This window comes from Mustela nigripes, chromosome 14 (assembly GCF_022355385.1).
Source record: "Mustela nigripes isolate SB6536 chromosome 14, MUSNIG.SB6536, whole genome shotgun sequence".
NCBI lineage: Eukaryota > Metazoa > Chordata > Mammalia > Carnivora > Mustelidae > Mustela > Mustela nigripes.
In genome coordinates this window covers 83,286,804-83,312,155 of record NC_081570.1, presented here as the reverse complement: position 1 = coordinate 83,312,155, position 25,352 = coordinate 83,286,804, and the positions used below count along the sequence as shown (strand labels likewise).

The 25,352-nt window shown below is 35.6% G+C and overlaps 1 protein-coding gene across 5 annotated transcripts in view; it reads left to right on the top strand.

The window, feature by feature from the left end:
- DPYD (dihydropyrimidine dehydrogenase) overlaps positions 1 to 25,352 on the top strand; it is an 833,094-nt gene that overhangs the window by 171,097 nt on the left and 636,645 nt on the right. For all 5 annotated transcript variants that reach the window (XM_059375481.1, XM_059375484.1, XM_059375483.1 and 2 more), the window contains one exon: positions 16,770 to 16,857. In XM_059375481.1, coding sequence (XP_059231464.1) covers positions 16,770 to 16,857 — 88 coding nt within the window. The remainder of the gene's footprint in view (positions 1 to 16,769; positions 16,858 to 25,352) is intronic.

Here is a 25,352-nt window from a genome sequence, read left to right as displayed (position 1 = left end):
CTGCTTGTGTTCCCTCTCTCACTGTCTCTCTCTCTGTGTCAAATAAATAAAATCTTTTTAAAATAAACAAATAAATAAAATAAAATAAAATAAAAATATCCATACTGCTAATGAAATTTTAAGAGAGGTCTCACTCTAAGGCTCAAACTATGTTCTATTTATTGAAAGTTTTTCTCATTCAAAGAAAATATTCAGAGTTTAAAGTTTTGGCGATTCTTAATATTGACTTTCCCTGAAACTGAAAACTGAACGTAGTTCTTACTGTTTTTTATAAGGTTTTTATTCTCATAATCTCATAACATTTCAGAAACATGTGAAGAAGACATCAGACCATGTTTTTTTTTGTGTTAGAAGGCACTATAAAAACTACCAAACAATAAGAAAAGTGAGGCCTAATCAGGTTAATGATTTGTTCAAGGTTGTATAATTTGTCAATAACAGAGTAGGAGCCAGAAAGCACTCTTTTCTCAGTGCTTTTTCAGTGTAGAGGATTGGTTATGTATTCGATTCTTGAATGTATCTTTATTTTTACTTTAGTTTTAGGTATTCTTGTCACATGACTGAATCTCTTGTGTGATGGGAGATGTCTTTAAATGAGATAATCAGGGCAGGTGTTCTCTTGTACTTGGGCAGTGTGTATTATGGGACTTTAGTAGTGCAGACCAAAAAAAAAAAAAAAAAAAAAAGTTTAGGACCAAGCTTCTTCTTTGGATATTCATTTGGTAAGGCTGTGTGGAAGACAATCATTTTTTCTTCCTAAAGAGATTATACAATTCATATTCCTTTGGAATCCACAGTGAAACTTTGTAAACATTGTAAATACTTCCTTTGGAAGCAGATGTATGTAAGATGCATGTTTTTCAAGTTAGCTGATCATAAATACTTTATATACTGTATTTAGTGCTGAATTATAGCTCTCTAAATTACTTCTAAGTATATAAAAAGGGGAAAGTCTTAACAAGGCAAAAATATTTCTCTTTGTAGTAAAGGGAAGCAAATTACCTTGTAAAGATTTTAATTTTCCCAAGATAGGAATAATACAATGTTCAAAATTCAAGCTAGTGCGTAGTCCTCCTCTAATCATTATTATTACTCATTTACTTATTCAACTGGCATTTGTTGAGCACCTGATCTAGCTAGCTGCTGGAAGTACCAGGACTAAATCAGCAGTATCCCTGAGCCTGTCAACCACCCTCCCCATTACTCTCCTGCTCCGGGCACCAGGACCTTCCTTCAAAGCCTCCAACCTGCTGAGCCTTCTGCCATGTCATGGCATTGGCACATCTGTTTCCTCTGCCTCCTCCTTTCTCTTCTCACTCTAGGTGATTCCTACTCATCCTTGAGATGGCGGGAAGAATTTCCCAGATCCCTTGATCCCATTGCTCTGTACTATCATAATTCATCTTTGTTTGCAGTAAAATGTTTGTCAGTTTGTTCAACCCTAAGCCTACTGAGGAAGTATCTGTGGTCTGTTTTACTAGCCATTATTTTCTCTTGACCTTGCACCTAACAGGCACTCAATGGATATTTGTTGAATGAATGAATGTCCTCGTGAGACCCATCAGCTATTTGTGGATACAGTTTATTTAAAAAATAATTATAGTAAAATGTGAAAAATGTGGGGATATGAAGAAGTAAATTAATAATCTTTAAGAAGTGAGAGGAGGTAATTGGAAGACTCCTCAAGAGGAAATGATACCTGTGTGAGAGCCTGAAGGATACCCAGGAATTTGTTAGATGGGAAGTATGAGTGAAGAGTTATGCATTTTGTATTGAAGGAGAAGCACGAGCAAAGGCAGGAAAACGGGAAGAATATAACATGTTTAACTGAAAATACTGCTTATGTATTAGTATTACCAAAATCAATACCGTACTGTCGTCTTATATATAGAACTTTAACAACACCTCTTCAATAAAAAAGGATTTATGCACCCACTATACTGGGAGAACAGATTAATATCTTCCTAGCTTGCAAAGCAATTTCCTCTCAGTGGGATTGTTCTGAAAAGTTCACCTTAAAAAAATATCAAGAAGGGAACAGGTGGGACAATTCACAGCTTGAATGAAAATGTAGTACATAAAGAAAAATTTATTCTCCAAAATTATTTTTTTAAACAAGTTTCTTTTCTTTCTCCTTCTGTATACTTAAAGTCGAAAACACGAAATGTATTCATGTACTGGAAGAATATTCATTTTAGATGTGGAAAATAAAGGAGGCAAAAAATTAAACCTCTGTCAGAGACCTTCCCTTGACAAAGGGAGATTCATTTGCCTCCTTGCTGCTCTCATCACCCTGCGTTCTAATACCTCTTTTCATTGTTGACATGTAAGTTTGCCTACACTAACTACCCAAATGTGAAATTCGTTACTGAAACAGTCTCATCAAAACTATTAATACTAACTAAAGAAGGCATCACTTGGAGAAATGAGGTAACAATTGCAAAGTTACTGCTAAGTGTAACTCATCATGCTAGTGATGTATCCGTGGAGATCACTTTATGCTTGGCTTTATGGTGTGACTGCTCACTTCATTATGGATGCAGTAGCACTTATATCTTACATATTTTATTCCTCATGTCCTCTCCTGGTTACACTTTTTTTTGCCCCCAAAATGAAACCACTTCACTTCCATATTCTACAAGGTCTCTTGAATTGGCTTGGAAGATATTTTTCAGAATGTTTCCTATGTTTTTCATTTATTGAGAAGCTACTATGAGCATGCATCATTGGTATTCTTCATAATTATCTCAGTAATTATTATTTTATAATTTCACCATAAAACTGTTCTTCCCAATAACTACTGAAAAACAGTGCTCATTTATTCCATTGTATTCTCCATTGTTCTTAGATAATAATACATACAATTTACAGTGATTTACATTATTGAGCATTTACTATATGGCAGGCGCCTAGTGTTTTATGTTAATTTATTTAACATTCCTTATAATGGTATGGTGTCTAGCCTGTAATTAGCAACTTATGGGAGGACTGGGGGCACAAAGAATTTAAATAACTTTCCTAAAATAACAAAGCTAATAAATGATAGAGCTGCCTTTAATTCCAGAAGCCATCACACTACATTATCTCTTACAGTATTATTTTGTGATAGGTACCTAGTGGAAGGTGTATGAGTGAAAGAAAAGAGATCAGTTAAAGAAGAGATGATCTGTTTGTGGTCAAGGCAAATCTAGTAGCTGGGCAGAGAGTCTCTGCCACTTTCAGTAGATAGTAATAGATACTTCCAGTTTCTCACGTATCTTCCTCAAACCCTGTATTACTGGGCCTTCCCTTAAGAGACACATATACACACCAGCACACAGACACACACACAGCCTGAAGAAACAAATCCATTTATTATGTTTTTATATTATATTGGCGTTGAAGATAGAGAATGAACAGATGGTGCCTCTGAACTTAGGGCAAATATGAACATCTCTTAATCTCTCCATTACCCCACCTTCACATCACAAGAATGTACGTTCATGTGTCTGACTTATTCACTGTGAGACTCTCCAAGGCACAACCCATATCTTCCTCATTTTGGTATCTATACCATCTAGTGAAATACCCAGCAAATAAGAAGTGCTCTGTAGATATTTGTTGAGTGAGGAAGGAGGAAAGGGAGGAAAGAACAACAACAAAAAATGAATAAAATTCCACAGACCATGAACACGTTTAAATTCTACCTTCACTGAAATTCTTCATTGAGCTTTCCTAAATTTAATGGCATATGTAACAAAATACCATGATAACACTGTCATTGTTATAATGAGAAGCACAGTCAATGGAATTTTCCCATTTTTATAGAAATATATATCATTTGCCCCTAGCTTTTCTGTTTTCCTGTTTTTACACTTTAAATCATGTTAAGCTGTAGGCAGCTAATTTTGATGACTATGTTCAAGATATTATTTCTGAACATTGTGTCTTTTGGCCTTTAGGCTAAGTTTTTTTAGACTAAATTTTATAAAAATATTCTGATAATTATCAGGCCATTGTCACATTAGTTCATTTCCCATGCCATTCCATTGCCTGAAACTTTGGTCCACCTTAAGATATGAATTAAATTGAGAAGATTAAACATTTATATCCTTATCTGTTTTTCTCCCATATTCATTAACTTCCTGAAATTTTTGCATACTATTCATGCGCAATGGTCAGCATTGCGTCTTAGGCATAAACTTCTAAGGACTGAAATAATGTTTGAATCACTTTATACAGAGCCTAGTAAGAAGTAACAGTGGTCTGCAAAACAGTTTTACTTTTTGCCACAATATATAATGTTCCAAGTGTTGTAGAGTGACATAATTATTTTGGGCTTGGTCATGATTGTAGATGTCAAATATGTTTTTATATGTCAAATATGTTTTTATTTTATGTATTACGTATGTGTGATATTTCTCCAGAATGTTTCTAATTGCTTTTATTTTGTCTTTCTGGTATTTCTATTAGAAGTTTCTGGTGTTTCTATTAGAAACACTGATTTTTTGATAGGTGATTTACCTATGAGAAAATGCTTGGTAAAGAGTAACATGATCATGGGTACCCTGAGTGGCTCAATGGGTTAAGCCTCTTCAGCTCAGCTCATGATCTCAGGGTTCTGGAATCAAGCCCCACATCAGGCTCTCTGCTCAGCGGGGAGCCTGCTTCCCCCCCCCCCCCTCTCTGCCTGCCTCTCTGCCTACTTGTGATCTCTCTCTCTCTGTGTCAAATACATAAATAAAATCTTAAAAAAAAAGAAAAGAAAGAAAGAAAAACATGATCAGAGCACCTGGGTGGCTCAGTCATTAGGTGTCTCCCTTTGGCTCAAGTCATGAACCTGGGGTCCTGGGATGGACCCCTGCGTCAGGCTCCTTGCTCAGCGGAAAGCCTGCATCTCCCTCTCCCACTCCTCCTGCTTGTGTTCCTGTTCTCACTATTCTTCTCTGTCAAATTAATAAATCTTAAAAAAAAAGAATAACATTATCTGCAAGTATTATTGCTAGGCACTTTGTAAAGTAAATGAGGAATTTTGTTAGATTGTGTTTTAAGACAGCTGTTTATGGATTAAATTGCATAATAATGACTATAACATGCATGGCTTTTATCAGAAACTCTTTACGTCGGAAACTCTTTCTCAGGTTCTCTGGGGCTACTCACTACCATTATGAGAACTACTGCAGAAATGAAATGATGATACCCATAGGTTGGGCTTTGGGGAAAGTCAGACCGGTGTAAGAGTCCTGACTCTGGATTTCACAAACTGGGAGGCAAGCCCTGACCATTATCATACACTATTAAGATTTTAGAATGAAGTAGAAGAGAAAACTGGCAATCACCCTTAGAAGATTTTTATTAACTTCTTAATGATCACCAGGATTACAAAAAATAGGAAAAAAAGATTTCAAATCTGAAACAGAGAAGGAAATTTTGTGCCTTAGTATTTTTATCTTTAAAATGAGAATAACAACAGTACCTACTCCATGGGGTTTTTAGAAAGATATAGTGATTTAATATTTATATCTACCTTATTGAGTGATTGTGGAAATGAAATGAGTTAATTTTAAAAAATGTATAAAATAAAGCTAGCATATAGTTACTCTTACATAAGTATTTACTCAATAAATTAAACCAAATACAAATATTTTTTCACTAAAGGTGTATATTATTTACATAAGTTTGAAGAACAGTTATTTAAAAATACATTTTTTCTGAACATTAACGGCAGTAACTGGAGTATTACCAAAATTTTGGCTGTCTTTTTCATCCAATTTCAAATTAATCTGTTTCTAAGCAGACCAACAGCAAAGAACAAGGAACCTAACCATTTTCTCACTGGAAGAGGAAATCTAAGAGACACCAGGAAAGTGAATCAGCATTGCATTTCAATGTGATAATTGTTTTGATAAAGGAACCCACAGGTTGTTCTGGGAGGTCAGAATGGCAAGAACCAGGGAGCTCCATGAGAGACACCTGAACTGAATTCTGAAGTAAGCTTAAAGTGTAGTTTTTGAGGCAGGGAAAGAACATACTAGAATGCATAGAGGTTGAAAAATGACTTGTGCTCACAGAACAACAGAGTTCTAGAGTGGGGCAAATGTTGCAGCTGAAACAGTAGGAATAAAGCAGGCAGGTGCCAGTGCTTACAGATCATTTTGTGAGAAACTTTCCCTTCAGGCAGGAAGATGTCATGATCTTTAAACAAAACAAAACAAAAAACAAAACACCTTGTGGAAAATGCATTTTTCTTTTACTTAGGGTAATCAGCATAGATTTTGATTAGGAATGAATATGTAAATTTAATTTATTTTTTATTTAAAGATTTTTTTTTTTTTAAAGATTTTATTTATTTGACAGATAGAGATCAGAAGTACACAGAGAGAGAGAGAGGAGGTAGCAGGCTCTCCACGGAGTGGACAGCCCGATGTGGGGCTCGATCCCAGGACCCTGGGATCATGACCCGAGCCGAAGGCAGAGGCTTTAGCCCACTGAGCCACCCAGGCACCCCTGTAAATTTAAATGTGTGCAAGGGTGTGTTTACTTTTCACTTTTTGTAAAGGGGAAGTGGCATCTTTTTTTATGGAGGAAAACATTTAGATAAGTTTGTGTCGGATCCACACATGAAACTGAATAGTTCCAACAGGAAGAAAATCCAGATCTGGCTGTTGCTTTCCAAATCTGTTCTTCCAGCAACTGAAATATTAGTCACTGTTGTACTTCTAAAGAAGAAAAAAGAAGTCTAGACAAATCTCTTTTGCATGAAGTCCAGTATACTTTTTAAGTCACCATCTTCCAGTAAGCTTCAGTAAACTCTTCCTTTCACCAGCACAAACTTAGAATGTAGTGGCTTTTTAGTAAGTAACTTAGAGTTGAATTATCCCTACTATGCTCTGATATCTAGCTAGCTAAGATTTGGATAAATTTGTTTCTAAATTCTATCATTAGTGAATGATATAGTATAATTCTAAGGCCAAATATTTTCTTCCACAGTTGTTTTAATGACACAATGGATCCCTTCAGCTCTGTGCTGTCCCTCACCCATTATTTATTTGACAAAACTTGACCTTTTGTTCTTTTCACTTTTCTGAACCGCCAGATACTCAGAAGTGTATCCCATTGTTAAAACTCTTATTAAAACTTTTACCTGGATCTTTTTCATAAGACTTATGGAGTTTTCAGGGACAGGAAAGAGAATATGGGAACATCATGGGTTTGTTTTTGCCTGATTTGATTCAAATGACCAAAGTAAAAAAAAAAATTAAAATTACACAGGATATTGTAATTTTAGTTGTCAGTCAACATCAAAGTATGTTAATTTTTCTATTACATGTTATCCTTGCCCATTGCAAAAAAAATTAATGCAGTATAACATTGTATAAAGTTAAATCTATCTCAGATATTAGCCCACTATGCTTAAGTAGGTTTACATATTTACACAGATATTTTTTCATAATCAACATATCACATAAATCTAGAAATCATATAATAAATAGCCTATTTTATGCATTGATGAAACCACTGGACTTTGTTTCTCTTTTATATCTTTATTAGAATTCAGACAGAATTGTGTCAGTATTGTTATTATTGTTATATTATTCTGAAATTGCCTTCAAATAAGTCGTAAAATATATGGTATTTTCCCTTTTGGAATTTACTGAAAGGGTTACTTTTAGAGCATCTATGACTAATATATATTACCTTTTTGGTTATGTTTATATAGGGGCTTCACTGATATTCATTTAAACATACAAGAAGTGTTTTAAAATTTGAGAAGGTAATTTGCACAGCATCTGGATATGTTATAAAGAATAATGTGTTTTTTTCTAAGAAGCCTTAGAAGATCCTCAATATAAATGAAAGAGTTCATGACATTAGTGGGGAAATGGTCCAGGTGAAATAAGATTATTGAGTAGCAGGAAAGCTATAATAAAAACTGTCAGTACTGTCACCCAGTTCCCTTTAAGGTCTGTAAAAGATCAAAGGTATATTGAGAATCATCTAACAGTTGTTTGGAATGGGAGGGGAACCACAGTTGTAGTGAGCAACAATATGCTGCTTTTAAAAAAATACCTACAGCTTGTTGTAGTTAAATTAAAAATGGTATGTTGGACTATAAAATGTGTTGGGAGACTTGGGTTTTTGAAAATGGCTACATGCTAACTAAAGTGTAACTGTATCATGGATATATGTAGTCACATGTATATAAACTTACTCAAATTAAAATGACATATAAATCAGGTAGTTTATTAATTATAAATTGCTACTTAAGGAAAGATCATATTGCAAGGGGAAAGTGCTGCCCTACCCTGGAGGATAAGAAATTATTTGTTACCACCTCACCAAATGGCAGCAGCTGAAAAGAAGAAAGAAGAGCTTTTGGATTTCAGCTTGGCTTAGAGGAGGGAAAGGTGCAACTGTCTTTGGTAGCCCCAAATCCAGGTTCATTCAACACCTCCTGCCTCCACCATGCTGCCCAAATTCTACCCCAGTGAACCGTAGGTACACCAATGGGGAAGTCAGTGCCAGGTCTGTGCTGGTCTTGAAGATCGGCCCCTTAGTCTGTCTCCAAAAAACTGGTGATGACATTGCCAAGGGAACCAGTGATTGGAAGAGTCCGGGGATTATAGTGAAACTGGCCATTCCAAAAAGACAGGCCTGGATTTTTTTTTTTTTTTAATTTAAGTTCAACTAGCCAACATATAGTACATCATTAGTTTTAGATACAGTGTTCAGTGGTCATCAGTTGCATATAACACCCAGTGTTCATTACATCACCCAGATTTTATTTTTTTTATTTATTTTTTTTTAAAAGATATTTATTTATTTATTTGATAGAGATCACAAGTAGGCAGAGAGGCAGGCAGAGAGAGAGGAAGGTAAGCAGGCTCCCTGCTGAACAGAGAACCCGATGCGGGGCTTGATCTCAGGACCCTGGGATCATGACCTGAGCTGAAGGCAGAGGCTTTAACCCACTGAGCCACCCAGGTGCCCCTACATCACCCAGATTTTAAGTGGTACTTTCTGCTTCAACTCTGATTATCAAAGCCCTTAAGGAAACAACAAGAGACAGAAAGAAGCAGAAAAATATTTAATAATAGTGGAAATAATCACTTTTGATGATACCATCAATGTTGCCTGACAGATGTGGCACCAGTCTTTAGCCAGAGAACCCTCTGGAACCATTAAAGAGATCCTATGGGCTGCAGTGTTGATGGCTGCTGTTTTCCATGACATCATAAATGACAGCAGTAGTGGCACGGTGGAACACCCAGCTATTTACAAACCACAAAGGAAAATTTTTCAATAAAGGTTCATTTGACAACACCCCCTCCAAAAAGAAAAAAAAAAAAAAAAAGGAAAGAAAGAAAGAAAAAGAAAAGAGGAACTGAGAAATATGCCTAACAGGCACTGGTACTAGGAGGTAATGTATGAAGCAGGAATGAAGGAAATCATCTTTTATATCACATAGATTCTCATATTTAATAATTTGCATTCCTTAGTTATTTGCACAACCGTAAGTTATACCTTTAGTAAGGATATAGCCATTTGCAAATTTCGCAGTATATATATATATAATTATATATTATATATAATATAAATATATAATAAATATATATATATATTTAAGATTATATTTATTTATTGGCAGAGAAAAATTGCAAGCAGGGGGAGCTGGAGAGAGAGAGCAGACTCGGGAGATCCCAAGACCTTGAGATCATGACCTGATCCAAAGGCAGGCACTTAACCAAGTGAGCCACCCAGGCGCCTCAAACTTTGCAGTGTGTTGTTGCAGTATATTGTTGTGGCATCTTCTCTTGAAAGTAAGAGAAGAATCTAAGTTTGTGAGCAGCATCCTCAGATACCACAATTTACTCTCTTTGTGTAGTAAAATAGGACAGTATGTTTAGAATTTTTCAGAAGGTGACATGCCCGAAGTTTTTATGGAAATATTTTATTTGCTTGAAGGACAAGATGTACATGAGTTTGTGGCTTCTTATGCTGTTGAGGTTTTTAGAACATACTTATTTTTTTAAATAAAAATATGTTTAAAAACTATCTAATACAACTGGCTATTCCAAGTTTATTTAACATGGAATAAAATCAGCCTCCTAATTTTAGGAATTAGTGCCTCAGTGACTTCTGAGGTTATATAAGCCTTTGAAATCTTGTGACAGTTTTTTCGTCTTGACTCGAGAAACTTCTCCTTGAGGAGACTTTTTACTCTCTTTTCTTAAACTAAAATTGGACTCCAGGAGAGAGGATACTGTAGCCTTTTTCTAGCTGTGACTTCTAAACTGCTTTTTTCTCAGTCTTCAAATTACTCTGGCAAGGAGGCAGTGATGTTGCGAAGAGATAAGGTCAGTAGAACATCACCTTTTAAAACTCTAACCTGTCTTCATATGTGAATGGGATAGTCCTGGGTGTAAGATGGTAAATGTGTTCTAGTAGTTTCCTCAGCTGCCCTGGTCACTGGTCTTATTATGCTTCTGGGAAATTTCTGGACCCTCAGTATTCTCCATGTGTGAAGTGGAGATAAAAGCCTTCTTACTAATTTTTAAGAACCAGTTATAGATGAAAATAAAAAATGAGTATCAAAATGTAATATAAGTCCTTCCATTCAATTCAAAGCAGGCAAAAAATGTAAAACATACTTTTTTAGCCATTTGTTTCTGAGAAAACCAGTAATTCTCTGGTATAGAGTACAGAAAGATTGTAGAAATGTTTTTAACTATGTTTTATTTCCAGACTCATGACCATGATCGTCCAACAAGATATTTTGAGTATCAGTTATATAAATTGTGTCCTGTTTTAAATCTTGTTTGTTTTGAATTATTTTGAAGCACCCACATATGAATGGAAATTTCTAGTAGATAAATAGCTCTATTTAAAAATTCTGTTTTGGCATTAAAAGTTTTAAAACATGAACATCATTGGTTCACCATCACCAAGGCAGAATGGTGCACAGCATAAAAAATTCAGTTGCTTTTCACAATGTTGCCATACTTTCCCAGCCCAGCAAAATAGAAGCTGGGCCAAGATGCATATTAGGAATCTTCAAAATTAGTGCCAAATACCCCAGAGCTAGTAAGAATCTGTTGTGTAATCAGAGAAGCGCAATCAGAAAGAATATAGGAAAGGCTATTAATTGAATATTGAGAGACGTGGAGAGAATTGTTAGCATCTGGGAATTGCTCTTGACTGTTTAATGTATCAGAACATTTTATGAGTCTCATCGTGTTTTAAAGATACCAACCATCTTTCTTGGGTGTTTCTGTTATGATGGGGTCTGGTACAAGGATTGCAAGCTGTGGAACTCAGACTTGCGTTACACACTTCTAACACCCCATTTCCTTCTTCCTTTTTAAAAAATTAACATATATTATTTGCTTCAAGGGTGCAGGTCTATGAATCATCAGTCCTATATAATTCACAGCACTCACCATAGCACATTTGTTTTAAAGATTTTATTTATTTGAGAGAGAGAGAGACAGCGATAGAGCATGAGCGGGGAGGAGAGGGAGAAGCGGGCTCCCAGCTGAGCAAGGAGCCCGATGCAGGTCTCAGTCCCAGCACCCTGGGACCATGACCTAAGATGAAGGCAGATGCTTAACCAACTGAGTCACCCAAGAGCCCCTAGGCCCCCATTTCTTGATTTACGTACCTTCCATTCAATTCTGTGCTGTTTCAGTAGAAATACTGCCAAATTGGGGGAGAATATTAGTCTGTGTATTTACTTACACTGGTGATTATAGGGTAGGGGAGTTAGATCCTATTACCCCTCTGCTACATTTCAGTTAATTAGACCTTCCAGAGGAAGGTACTAAACATGAAAGTTCTGAAGCAATACAACATCAATATTAGGAAAATATCTTGTTTTGTTTCCATGTAAATTCTAACTTGCCCAATTTGATTACATCTAGACTAATACAGATTATACATAGCCTGATCAAACACTGCTAACTTGATTGAACCAAAGTCTAACAAAAGACCAAAAACAATGCAGTATGATGTTTTAATGTTTTCATATAGATTTTGTGTGATTTTTTTTTAACTGAGGAAGAAATTGTTATTTAAACATATGGATTGGAAAATTCTTTAACAAGCATAGGTTACAATTCGAACTGCTCTGGATGCTTAACAATAAAAGCAGTATCTGTTTTCAGATGTGTGAAGAATGAAATGCTGTTCATTTCATGACTTACTATAGTTTTTTCAGGTGTTATGTGATAGAGTAAAACTGTCCAGCCTCACTAATATTTGGAAAGAGGAATCATGGCTCTCTTTCCCTGGAGAAAGATCTGTATATCTCTAATAGATTTTGTCCCTTAAATAGCAGTACTAAAATTTTCATACATTTTTTATGGTCATGCTGAATCATGAAGGATTAACATTATTAAGGATTCTATATTTGCTTTTAATGAAATCCATTGTTATGCCCTCTATTAAACGTGGAAATGAAAAAAGTTTATCACTAGTAAAAAATCTAAGATGTTTCATTGCTTAAAAAATAATCTAATATTCTGCTTTTAGTATAAATATAATTATTTCAGGATTAAAATATTACATAATTGTTTATCTGAATTAACTTTTGGCTCTTACAATGCATTTAAAAATAAACCGCATTATAACAGAGTAACTTTGAAACATAAAAGGGGAATTAAACAAATGAAGATAAAAACAAGCATAATTTAAATGTTACTTCTAAGGAAAAATTTATGTAGAACTGTGGTTTACAATAATTGTTGACATATTCCCCTAAGTACTGTGTCTGTGATTTTTCATGGTATCAATCATTTAAAGCAATTTAGGTAATAACATTCTGACATGCATTTCTGCTATTTTATTTACACCATTTGCCTACATCATTGTAATGCAGTACCTTTCTGATTTGGTACAGTAAATGCACTCTGTAATATCTATTATGTCATGGTCAAAGGATAATTTATTGTCAAATAGAAAAATAGGTCAACGCTAATGTCACTTGATGATCAACCCTCTCCCCCCCCAAGTTTAATAAAACATCTCACCAGTATGCATTCCAGTGCAGTGGTTGATATTTTATTAGGACTACCTGGCTATAGCAGTAGTGTAATTACTGAGCTGTCAGAGTGATAAGTGGGATTAATGGCAGCCTGATGCACTTTAGTCTGCAGAGCGCTTAGAGAATTGCAAGATGGTATTATTATCAGAGTCTGCCCATTCTGGCATATTCATGGCACCAAAGGAAAAAAAAAAAGAATGCTACAATTCAGGTTTGCATTGCCCTGCCTCATTAACATCTGACATTTCCAACAGCTGTTATTTGTGAACTAGCTCAATAATAAAAAGGGACTTATTTGGTAAAGAGGCTTAATAACCACAACTAAAAATCCTTACATTGTCAGTGCTGTTAAGTGAATCTGTTTATGTTGAATTTAAGATTTCTCTAGAAGAACAGGGAAATACACTATGCATTAATTTGGCTCATTCATATCTGCTGACAATATGACTTTATTTTTTAATTGCCTTATTATTCAAGCTGGGTGTTAGAAAAAAGAAAAGCAGAAAACTTGTGACTTCATTAAGGATGAGCAGAATCTATATATCTATATGGTGTATATATATACACATATACAGATATACATACACACATATGTATATATAGACATAAATATATACACACACATACACATATGAAACGAATAAGTACATTTGTTGCTTTATTACTGGGAATTTCCAAATATTTTTAAAACTGTTGAAGTGACATTTTTAATAAATTAGAAGTTACTTAAGATGGCATATTATTTGCTAATTTTTTTGCTATTTTATTTTATCACCTCAGAGGAAATCATTTCAGATCACTAATAATGTTCAACATATTTATCCATGTGGAGATAACACATATAATATCACCTCATTTCAACATCATAGACCAAATTAACCATGCATTATATTCCGTTGCACTGTTGTGCAGTGTATGCTGCTAACTGTACTTTCAAGAAGTTCTTTTTGAACTCAGTGACAGTGTGTTAGGAGAAAAAAATCGTGAGTATGAGAAGATAGGAATTCAGCTAAATGATAGATGTGAATCTAACAATGGCATTTAGAGGAATGATAGGGGAGAGGTTTAATGACTACATTTCAGGGAGGACAATTGATTATGAAAAGCCTTCGGTACTCATTGTGTAAAATTTAATTTAGAGAGAAGGCTAAGGGCACAAACCAGAGAAAAGAGATCAGATTTAAAAACAAGATATTAATTAGGTGCTGAGAAATTGGTTCAGACAATGAAGAGGACTCTCCTACTCACAAAAGAATGACAAGGAGACTGGTATTGTTTTCTTAAAGGAAATGAAGCAAGGTCTTTACACATGGAAGTAGATAGAAAATGAGCTAGCTAGTCACCTTTGTCACTGAGCAGTGTAGGATTCATTCTTAATGAAATTCTTGGAGAATTCTGGTCTTCTGACAAATGTGACAATGGTATACTTTAAGTTTTAGATCTCCAGCCTAATTCTTCTCTACTCCTTTTCTCACTGTGTGTCTGACCAACCTGGATTAGTTTACGTACCTTGTCATGTTCTCCAGGCCTGGGCACATATTGGGTCATTATCTTGAGTGACCTTGCACTCCAAATCCCACCCTTTGCACTTCCCTAAGGCCCATTCATACTTCAGTGTTCTGTTTGAGTAGTACTCTTCCCAAAGAGCTTTGCCTGCCTCTCTCCCTCCAGCACTACCATTCCTCTGAAATGCTCCCTTACGTTAATATTTTCACTCAAATTCACATTGACAATGACAGTTGCCTTTTATACATGTCAGCTTCCTCCAAACTGCAAAGTACATGAGAGCAGGACTTGTGTCTTGTTTATCAATTTTATATCCTCATATCCCAGGTTCCGTCATGTAGTAGGGGCTCATTAGATATTTATTAAATGAATAAATAAATAAATAAATAAATAACACACATTGATATGAAAATTAAGGACCATTCTAGCCTGCGGTTTCAGTCCTGATGTAGTAATTATAGAATTGTGATTCTTGATGTGTAGATCCAACCATATATATCAGAATCACCTCAAAGATTCCCCCCCCAATACAGATTCTCAGGCCAATAACTCGGACTCAGGAGGGGTTTCCCTGTGGAAACTGTGATATTTATCAAGCTGATTCTTAGGCACACTAAAGTTTGATCATATCTCTGGTTGGTTCCCCAGGAAGCAGATTTTGAAATGAGATTAGTATGCAGGAAGTTTATTAGAAGGTCAATATTTTTTACATAAGTGAAGGAATCAGGATTGGACAGCCAGCCATAATAAAGGCTGCAGTGGTGGGGAGGATGTGGAGAAAGGGGAACCCTCTTACACTATTGGTGGGAATGCAAGTTGGTGCAGCCACTCTAGAAAACAGTGTGGAAATTCCTTAAGAAATTAAAATAGAGCTTCCCTATGACCCTGCAATTGCACTACTGGGTATTTACCCCAAAGATACAGATGTAGTGAAAAGAAGGGCCATCTGTACCCTAATGTTCATGGCAGCAATGACCACAGTTGCCAAATTGTGGAAAGAACCAAGATTCCCTTCAACAGACTAATGGATAAGGAAGATGTGGTCCATATATACTATGGAGTATTTTGCCTCCATTAGAAAGGATGAATATTCAACTTTTATATCAACATGGATGGGACTGGAAGAAATTATGTTGAGTGAAATAAGTCAAGAGGAGAGTCAATTATCATATGGTTTCACTTGTGGAGCATAAGGAATAGCACAGGGGACATTGGGAGATGGAGAGAAGACATGAGTTGAGCGAAATTGGAGGGGGAGAAAAACCGTGAGAGACTATGGACTCTGAGAAATAAACTGAGGGTTTGGAGGGGATGAGGATGGGGTGTTGGGTGAGCCTGGTGGTGGGTATTAAGGAGGGCATGTATAGCATGGAGCACTGGGTGTGGTGCATAAACAATGAATTTTGGAACACTGAAAAAAGAAAAAAAAAAGGCTGCAGTGGATCTTTGCAGACTTGTTCCCCAAGTCTGGGTAAGGGTACTGGGCCTCTAACCTCTTCATTGACCTGCAATTGGAAGCAGGCAGCCATTGGAAAGGGGACACGACCTTGGTTGAGCCTGTTCTTTTTGGCTGAAGCTACAGCAGCAGGGGAATAAATGCCTCATTCTGGAATGGGGTGGATTTGAACTATGCATGAAGCATGTACTACAAAGACCAATGACCATGTGAATAGTCTGTAGGTTAAAAATCACAAGAAAGTTGGAGGGAGGGAGAGCTGTTGGGAGGTAAAGAAAGAGGGAGAGAGGAAAGGTGGGAGACAAAGTGGGAGAGATGATGGGAGGAAAAAAGGAAGTTACAAGTGGTAAAATGAGAGATACTTTGCTTGTTTGCTTTGTATTTTTATAATAATTGTGGCATAAAGGCATACACAACTTTTATCATAAAAGACTGTATTCTCTAAGTTCTGCTCAGTTTAGAAGAGATCAAAATAAGACTGGGTTATTAAAAGAATAAATGATGTATCTTAAATAAGTATGGTTCTCTTAATCTCTAGGAGAAACACAGAAAGGATGGGCAGTTAGCCCGAGTGGTGGTATTTTATACATCTCAGAAGGTGTACAAAAAATGAAACACAGATATTCTTTGTTTCTTGCTTAAAAAAAATATTCTGTACCTAAAAAATAGCACTATTTTATTTGTCCTTACTAGACGCTAACTCTGAATGGGTATCAGATAAAGAATATATAGAGTATTACCTCAGTTACCTTAGAGGTTCTTTAATCTGGTCATTTTTTTCCTTAGGTGCCTGAAATGTGCAGATGCCCCCTGTCAGAAGAGCTGTCCCACCAATCTAGATATCAAATCATTCATCACAAGTATTGCAAACAAGGTAAATTCAGATTTAGCTCTGCAAATGAAAATAACAGCACTGATCTTGGTATCTATGACTTGTGATTAAAGCATAAAGCTTGTCTTAGTAAATTGGGTTAGGCTACTAAAGATATGATTTCTAGAGGCATGTAAAAATGCGGTACATTTTGTTAATTAATCTCTTCCAAGTTGTGATATAATTATTACAAAAATGCATATTCATTGTTTATTGATTTAAAAATTAGTTTTTGTTAAAATTAATGATTTTTAAATCCAAGACACTCCCTGAATAGATTGACTGTAGCTTAAGCTTGCTAAATGCTTATAGATAGGAACTGTCATTGATTAGCAAAATGCTTTTCAAATTTGTGAAATATTTTTGTTTCAAAATGTGTTTTGGTATTAAGTCTGGCAGACTGAGACACATCGAGGAAATGGACTTTCCCTGTTGCTAAAATTCAGTTAATTTGTTTAAGATATGGAATAAATCATAAAGACTCAATAGAGTTATAACCAAAAAACCCCCAAGACTAAAACATACAAAACAGACTTTTATGAGCATGAGTAGAACAGAAAGAATTTTAATCTTCTTTTTTTTTTTAAACCAGTGTGAAACTAAGCCTATTTTTTCATTCACTAAGTGAATGTTTGATTGATTGAATAATTAATTAATAGTATCTTTCAGTTGTGAAATGAGTATTGTGAGCTCATAGCCAAGTGTTTGATGCTTTAGCAAATGGACAAAAGCTGAAGGAAGTCTTTCCTAAAGGATGTAGAGAATCCTTCTTTTCAGTGTTTGACATTTATGTTCTAAAATGCTATACAAATCCAATAAGTACTCCTTCACCAACCAGCTACCTTTTTTTTAAAAGATCATTTCTCAATGTCAGTTATTCAAAAAAATATTTCAGGGGAAAATGGTACATTTATATAGTTTTAGGATTTCAAAAGAATTAATGTTATTACTTAGGTATATGTTATGGTATTAATCTAAATGGATATATTAATTATATTTAATATATTGTTATTTATAAATATATTTATTTTATTTAAGTCTAGGTTAAAATTTTTAGATTAACCACTTATTGGGAACCCAGGGAAAATTATTTATGAAAGAAAGACAGCATCTGTCTTACAAGGTTGTGGTATAAATGAAATGATACTTGCGTGTGACCATCCCTAACATAGTGATTATTTAACAAATATTTTGTGGATGTGGAATTATTAATTTCCCTCTACATTCAGTATGGTGCATATTATACAAGGGATTACTATTTTTGTAGCTGGTATTATTTATTGAGTAGCTGCTATGTACCAAACACAGTGACATGTATTGGGTTCTTGTTACGGCCCTGCCTTGTAGAAGTTCATAATTTGTGAGCAGAAATGGATACATTAAGAAAAAAAAAAAAAAAGACACCCTAACCATATTGAATGTGGCTGATGCTGCAATCTATGCAATCCAGGAAGAGTATTCCGCATGGGCAAAGGCAGCCATGTGAATGTACATGACAAGTTTGGGCAAATGTAGTAACTCCAGTGTGGCTAGGGTAGGGCCTAGATTACAGAAAACAGAGTGATGGAAAAGAGACAAAGCCATTAGACTGGGATTCAGTTGTGAAAATATTGTCATTCTATTCTCAATATTTGAGACTTAATCCCATCCATAGAAGATCACCAATTTCTTTATATTTGTTTTATAATTAAGAAGTTGAATTCTAGGAAGGGATCTCATTTATTAACTTCATGGTAATCCCAAACATCTATCATCACAAGACCTTTGTCTTATATGTGAAAATAATTCATTATGTGAAATCTTATTTATTTACTAATGGCTTCTTAGGAATGGGATGAAACCAAATGTCCAAAGTTTGAAGTCTGCAGTGTTTTGACTAAAATTATTTCCATACTTGACTTCATGCATGAGGAGATATTATAGTTATAATCCATCTTAGCTAAATGTTCCCTAGATATTCCAAAGTCCACTAGTGATAGTAGGATTCTAATTAGTGTATACCCCATTCATTCAAGGTCTATACAAATTTATAGGAAAAAATAAAAGACCTGAAGGGAATAATGGTATTCTTTGAGAAGTTTATAAAATGTCTAAGCAAGATCAGAATCACCTCTATTTTAGGAAAAGTTCTATTTCATTAATTTGTCTGTATTCCTTACTGCCTAATGAAGTGATTTGCTTAGCTATTTTTATTTAAACAGATTTTTATTTGAAGAGAAGATATTTGGAGACCTTTAATTGAAAATGTGATCTTTTGCCAGGCATTTAGGGAACTCTATCATTAAATAGTGTTTTGTTGAAGAACACTGAAGTAATCATAAAAGGTCAGAGATTCTTGTTCTTTAAAGCCTGCAGCTTTTTAGATATTTACCAGCTGTGTACAATGTAGGCTGTCCCACATTGCTCTGCCAGTGGACCTCAACTCAGGAGGGGGATTCTTTCCAGGTTGAGAGGGTAATTGAATCGCCAGACTCAATGAGCCTTGTGCCTCTTTGAGAAAAGGATGTCACTTGTATTGTATTGTGTTAGGTTTCTGTGATTCAGGGAGTTTAGGCCAATAGTTCCATTCTTTATTTTCTTACAAACTGGATTACAGCTCTAGTTTTCAAAGGTACACTCAATTCTATTGTACCCCCTCAGTCAGTTTTTCTATGTTTCGTTCATGCAGGCTGTTGTTTGCAATTGTATCTCTCAATCGGAAGTACACGTTTCAGAGTCATCAAACTGTGAATACTGGGTTCTATTTCCTGATAGCTTTCCTTTGGGGGAAAAAAATACAGTATATAAGAATGAGTGAGACCAATCTATAAATGTAGCGAAAAAGAAGGACTTTTTTAAAATGTTCCTTCGTTTCATGATACTTCATTTTAAACAATGGAGTTGCTTTCTCTTTTCAAATGTTTCCGTCAAATTGTAAAGAATTGATTTTTCCACTGATTTGTATATTGTATAGAATCTGTGTGCCCAGATTTGCGTGGCTTTTATACCTAGATAAATAAACTTAATAATACATATTAGAGGAAAGCTGACTAAATGATGCAATGGAAAAAAACAGAACAAAACTCTTCTTTATGATAGATCCCCATGGAAAGTACTAGTCAGGGAAGGAACAGATGTCGCCAGCAGAATTCATTTGATAACTATGGGCAACAATATTTTTATTTAAAAGAAATCATCTCAATATATGTGCATGTGTATATGTGTGTGTACACATGCACACACACAGGCATATTTCTGACACAAGTGTTAAAAAGCAGAAGCTTAATCAATAGTTTCACTTCATCCTCCTTTGGGGTTTGCTTTTCAGTTATAATGGCTAAGTGGTTTAATACCTTTATCAAGTAAAATGTTGATAATTTCCAGAATAATTTCCTGAAAACATAGCTCTAATTATATCACTGCTTTGTTCAAAAAATGTCAGTGGCTTCCCAGTGCCTAGAAATCAGTGTCCAAATACATAGCCTATTATGTAAGCCTATTGAGCTTTTCCCCACTATCATGACAGAGAAATAAGGAGATGAAAAAAAAAAAAATTAGGAGGCCCACAAATTACCTCCCATTAGTATTTGAAAATATGAATATTTTAAATATGTAAAATAAAAAGGTAGTGATAAGGTTTCTTTAAGTGTGCAAGGCTAGTTTCCTCACTTGTTTTGTTAAACAAGAACTATGAGCACCTTTGTCCTAAGAGGTCTGTTAGAAACTTACACGCTGCCATATAATGATGCTCAAGAGAACACAGTTTTAAAACACAGAGTTTTAAAAACTCTGTTATGCTTTTAGAGGGCAAACAATTAGAGTGAATATGCCATTTGGCTTAAGTAAATAGTTCTGAATTCATGTGTTAATTTCATTTACAGTTGAGATGCCAGTATTTGAGTAAGTGAAAATGTATTTTTCTAGGACTCAGTGAATTCAAATTTTTACAACTCATTTTTGGTATGGTCTGTGTCATTTAGGATGTTAATTTGAGTGGGTCTTCTGGTAGGGAGTAAAGTACTATATATCCAATTAGCTTATCCCTAAGTCAGAAAATACTGTTTTATGTATATTAATCTTATCCTTTTAAAACTTGTAAGATATTATTGTTATGCTTTATTAGTCTATGTGAATAAAGCTAATCCAATATTAGTCTGTATTTCTTCCAATATTAGTCTATATTGGGTTAGCTTTATTCACATTTTGCCAATTTTCTTCATTTTTTTTCCTTTTTTTTTTCATTTTGGAATTGCCATGGGAAAGTGGTTTAGTTTTGCTTATACTGATACTATTGGAAAATTAACAGAAACCTAATTAATGCTTATTTGAGTGTTACATGTCTTTGGAGGGGGGCTTTTTTTTAAGATTTCATTTATTTATTTATTTATTTATTTATTTATTTATTTATCTTTTTGACAGAGAGAGAGATCACAAGTAGGCAGAGGGGCATGCAGAGGGAGAGGGGGAAGCCCGATGTGGGGCTCGATGCGGGGCTAGATGCGGGGCTTGATCCCAGGAACCTGAGACCATGACCAGAGACGAAGGCAAAGGCTTAAGGCATAGGCAAAGGCAAAGGCACCCAGGTGCCCCAGGAGGGGGTTGTTTTAAAGAACTTTTTATCTTTAGTGTTCCACTAAACAGTGATTTATCTGTGTTTCGATTTCTTTCTTTTTTTTTTTTTTTTTTTAAGATTTTATTTATTTATTTAAGAAAGTGACTGAGAGAGTACATGAGCAGGGGGAGAGGGAAGAGAGGGAGAAACAGTCTCCTGCTGAGCAGGGAGCCCAACATGGGCTTGATCCCAGGACTCCGGGATCATGAGGTAAGCCGAAGACAGACTCTTAACTGACTGAGACACTCAAATCTACGTTTGGATTTCTTCTTGTTTATTCTGCTTACTTTTCACTATAGTTGTTGAATCTGTGCACTGATGACTTTCATCATTTGGGAGAATTTCTCATTCACTCTCTATCATCTCCTTATGGAACTCTTAATTAGACATATGTTAAACCTTTTTACTTTATTCTCCATAACTTAACTTATCTTATGGTTCCTTTCCTTTTCTCTTCCTTCCTTCCTTCCTTCCTTCCTTCCTCCCTTTCTTCCTTTCTTTTTTTCTTTCTTTCCTCTGCTTTTCTTTAAAGTTTGTAGAAATTTGGGGGAGAATGCAATTAATACATTTTTCTTTACAAGGGTTTTGTATCTGTTATATTCTTGGAGGACAATATTCTCCTGGTTTACTTACCAAATGCCTTTAGGTGATTACACTTATTTTTCTCTCTTACTGCCTTGTCATTTTCAGACTTGGACATGGCAGCTCAAAAATACATTCAGATGACTTTTTAAAAATGTTTTAGCTATAATTTTACCTTTTAAAATCTAATCTAACAGCAGATAATTATTTCTTAATACATGTATAAAAGTGTAATAATTGTGCCAGTGCCATGCTGTCTTGATGATGACAGCTTTGTAATAGAGCTTGAAGTCCGGAATTGTGATGCCACCAACGTTGGCTTTCTTTTTCAATATCCCTTTGGCTATTCGAGGTCTTTTCTGGTTCCATATAAATTTTAGCATTATTTGTTCCATTTCTTTGAAAAAGATGGATGGTACTTTGATAGGAATTGCATTAAATGTGTAGATTGCTTTAGGTAGCATAGACATTTTCACAATATTTATTCTTCCAATCCAGGAGCATGGAACATTTTTCCATTTCTTTGCGTCTTCCTCAATTTCTTTCATGAGTACTTTATAGTTTTCTGAGTATAGATTCTGTGCCTCTTTGGTTAGGTTTATTCCTAGGTATCTTATGGTTTTGGGTGCAATTGTAAATGGGATTGACTCCTTAATTTCTCTTTCTTCTGTCTTGCTGTTGGTGTAGAGAAATGCAACTGATTTCTGTGCATTGATTTTATATCCTGACACTTTACTGAATTCCTGTATAAGTTCTAGCAGTTTTGGAGTGGAGTCTTTTGGGTTTTCCACATATAGTATCATATCATCTGCGAAGAGTGATAATTTGACTTCTTCTTTGCCGATTTGGATGCCTTTAATTTCCTTTTGTTGTCTGATTGCTGAGGCTAGGACCTCTAGTACTATGTTGAATAGCAGTGGTGATAATGGACATCCCTGCCGTGTTCCTGACCTTAGCGGAAAAGCTTTCAGTTTTTCTCCATTGAGAATGATATTTGCGGTGGGTTTTTCATAGATGGCTTTGATGATATTGAGGTATGTGCCCTCTATCCCTACACTTTGAAGAGTTTTGATCAGGAAGGGATGTTGTACTTTGTCAAATGCTTTTTCAGCATCTATTGAGAGTATCATATGGTTCTTGTTCTTTCTTTTATTGATGTGTTGTATCACATTGACTGATTTGCGGATGTTGAACCAACCTTGCAGCCCTGGAATAAATCCCACTTGGTCGTGGTGAATAATCCTTTTAATGTACTGTTGAATCCTATTGGCTAGTATTTTGTTGAGTATTTTCGCATCTGTGTTCATCAAGGATATTGGTCTATAGCTCTCTTTTTTGATGGGATCCTTGTCTGGTTTTGGGATCAAGGTGATGCTGGCCTCATAAAATGAGTTTGGAAGTTTTCCTTCCATTTGTATTTTTTGGAACAGTTTCAGGAGAATAGGAATTAGTTCTTCTTTAAATGTTTGGTAGAATTCCCCCGGGAAGCTGTCTGGACTGGGGCTTTTGTTTGTTTGGAGATTTTTAATGACTGTTTCAATCTCCTTACTGGTTATGGGTCTGTTCAGGCTTTCTACTTCTTCCTGGTTCAGTTGTGGTAGTTTATATGTTTCTAGGAATGCATCCATTTCTTCCAGATTGTCAAATTTGTTGGCGTAGAGTTGCTCATAATATGTTCTTATAACAGACACATAGATCAATGGAACAGAATAGAGAGCCCAGAAATAGACCCTCAACTCTACAGTCAACTAATCTTCGACAAAGCAGGAAAGAATGTCCAATGGAAAAAAGACAGCCTCTTCAATAAATGGTGCTGGGAAAATTGGACAGCCACATGCAGAAAAATGAAATTGGACCATTTCCTTACACCACACTCAAAAATAGACTCAAAATGGATGAAGGACCTCAATGTGCGAAAGGAATCCATCAAAATCCTTGAGGAGAACACAGGCAGCAACCTCTTCGACCTCGGCCACAGCAACATCTTCCTAGGAACAACGCCAAAGGCAAGGGAAGCAAGGGCAAAAATGAACTATTGGGATTTCATCAAGATCAAAAGCTTTTGCACAGCAAAGGAAACAGTTAACAAAATCAAAAGACAACTGACAGAATGGGAGAAGATATTTGCAAACGACATATCAGATAAATGACTAGTGTCCAGAATCTATAAAGAACTTAGCAAACTCAACGCCCAAAGAACAAATAATCCAATCAAGAAATGGGCAGAGGACATGAGCAGACATTTCTGCAAAGAAGACATCCAGATGGCCAACAGACACATGAAAAAGTGCTCCATATCACTCGGCATCAGGGAAATACAAATCAAAACCACAATGAGATATCACCTCACACCAGTCAGAATGGCTAAAATCAACAAGTCAGGAAATGACAGATGCTGGCGAGGATGCGGAGAAAGGGTAACCCTCCTACACTGTTGGTGGGAATGCAAGCTGGTGCAGCCACTCTGGAAAACAGCATGGAGGTTCCTCAAAATGTTGAAAATAGAACTGCCCTATGACCCAGCAATTGCACTATTGGGTATTTACCCTAAAGATACAAACGTAGTGATCCAAAGGGGCACGTGCACCCGAATGTTTATAGCAGCAATGTCCACAATAGCCAAACTATGGAAAGAACCTAGATGCCCATCAACAGATGAATGGATCAAGAAGATGTGGTATATATACACAATGGAATACTATGCAGCCATCAAAAGAAATGAAATCTTGCCATTTGCGACAACATGGATGGAACTAGAGGGTATCATGCTTAGCGAAATAAGTCAAGCAGAGAAAGACAACTATCATATGACGTCCCTGATATGAGGAAGTGGTGATGCAACATGGGGGCTTAAGTGGGTAGGAGAAGAATCCATGAAACAAGATGGGATTGGGAGGGAGACAAACCATAAGTGACTCTTAATCTCACAAAACAAAGAAGAGAAGGGGAGATGGGATTATGGACATTGGGGAGGGTATGTGCTTTGGTGAGTGCTGTGAAGTGTGTAAACCTGGTGATTCACAGACCTCTACCCTTGGGGATAAAAATCTATGTTTATAAAAAATAAAAAATTATAAAAAAAGTGTAATAATTACTAAAGATTTAATAGGTAGTCTAGATTGATTGAAACCCACATTGACAAATACTGAAATAGTAATTGGGAAGCTATATGGAAGAAAGAAACTTCTGAAGAATAAGACAAAAAGATTTGCCACATCAGATCTTAAACTCACTGTAAAGCTTCTATAATCAACATGTACTGTTGGTACAAGAATACACGTTTTCTGGAGCAGATGAAAGTCTGTAAAGAGGATGAAGTATGTAA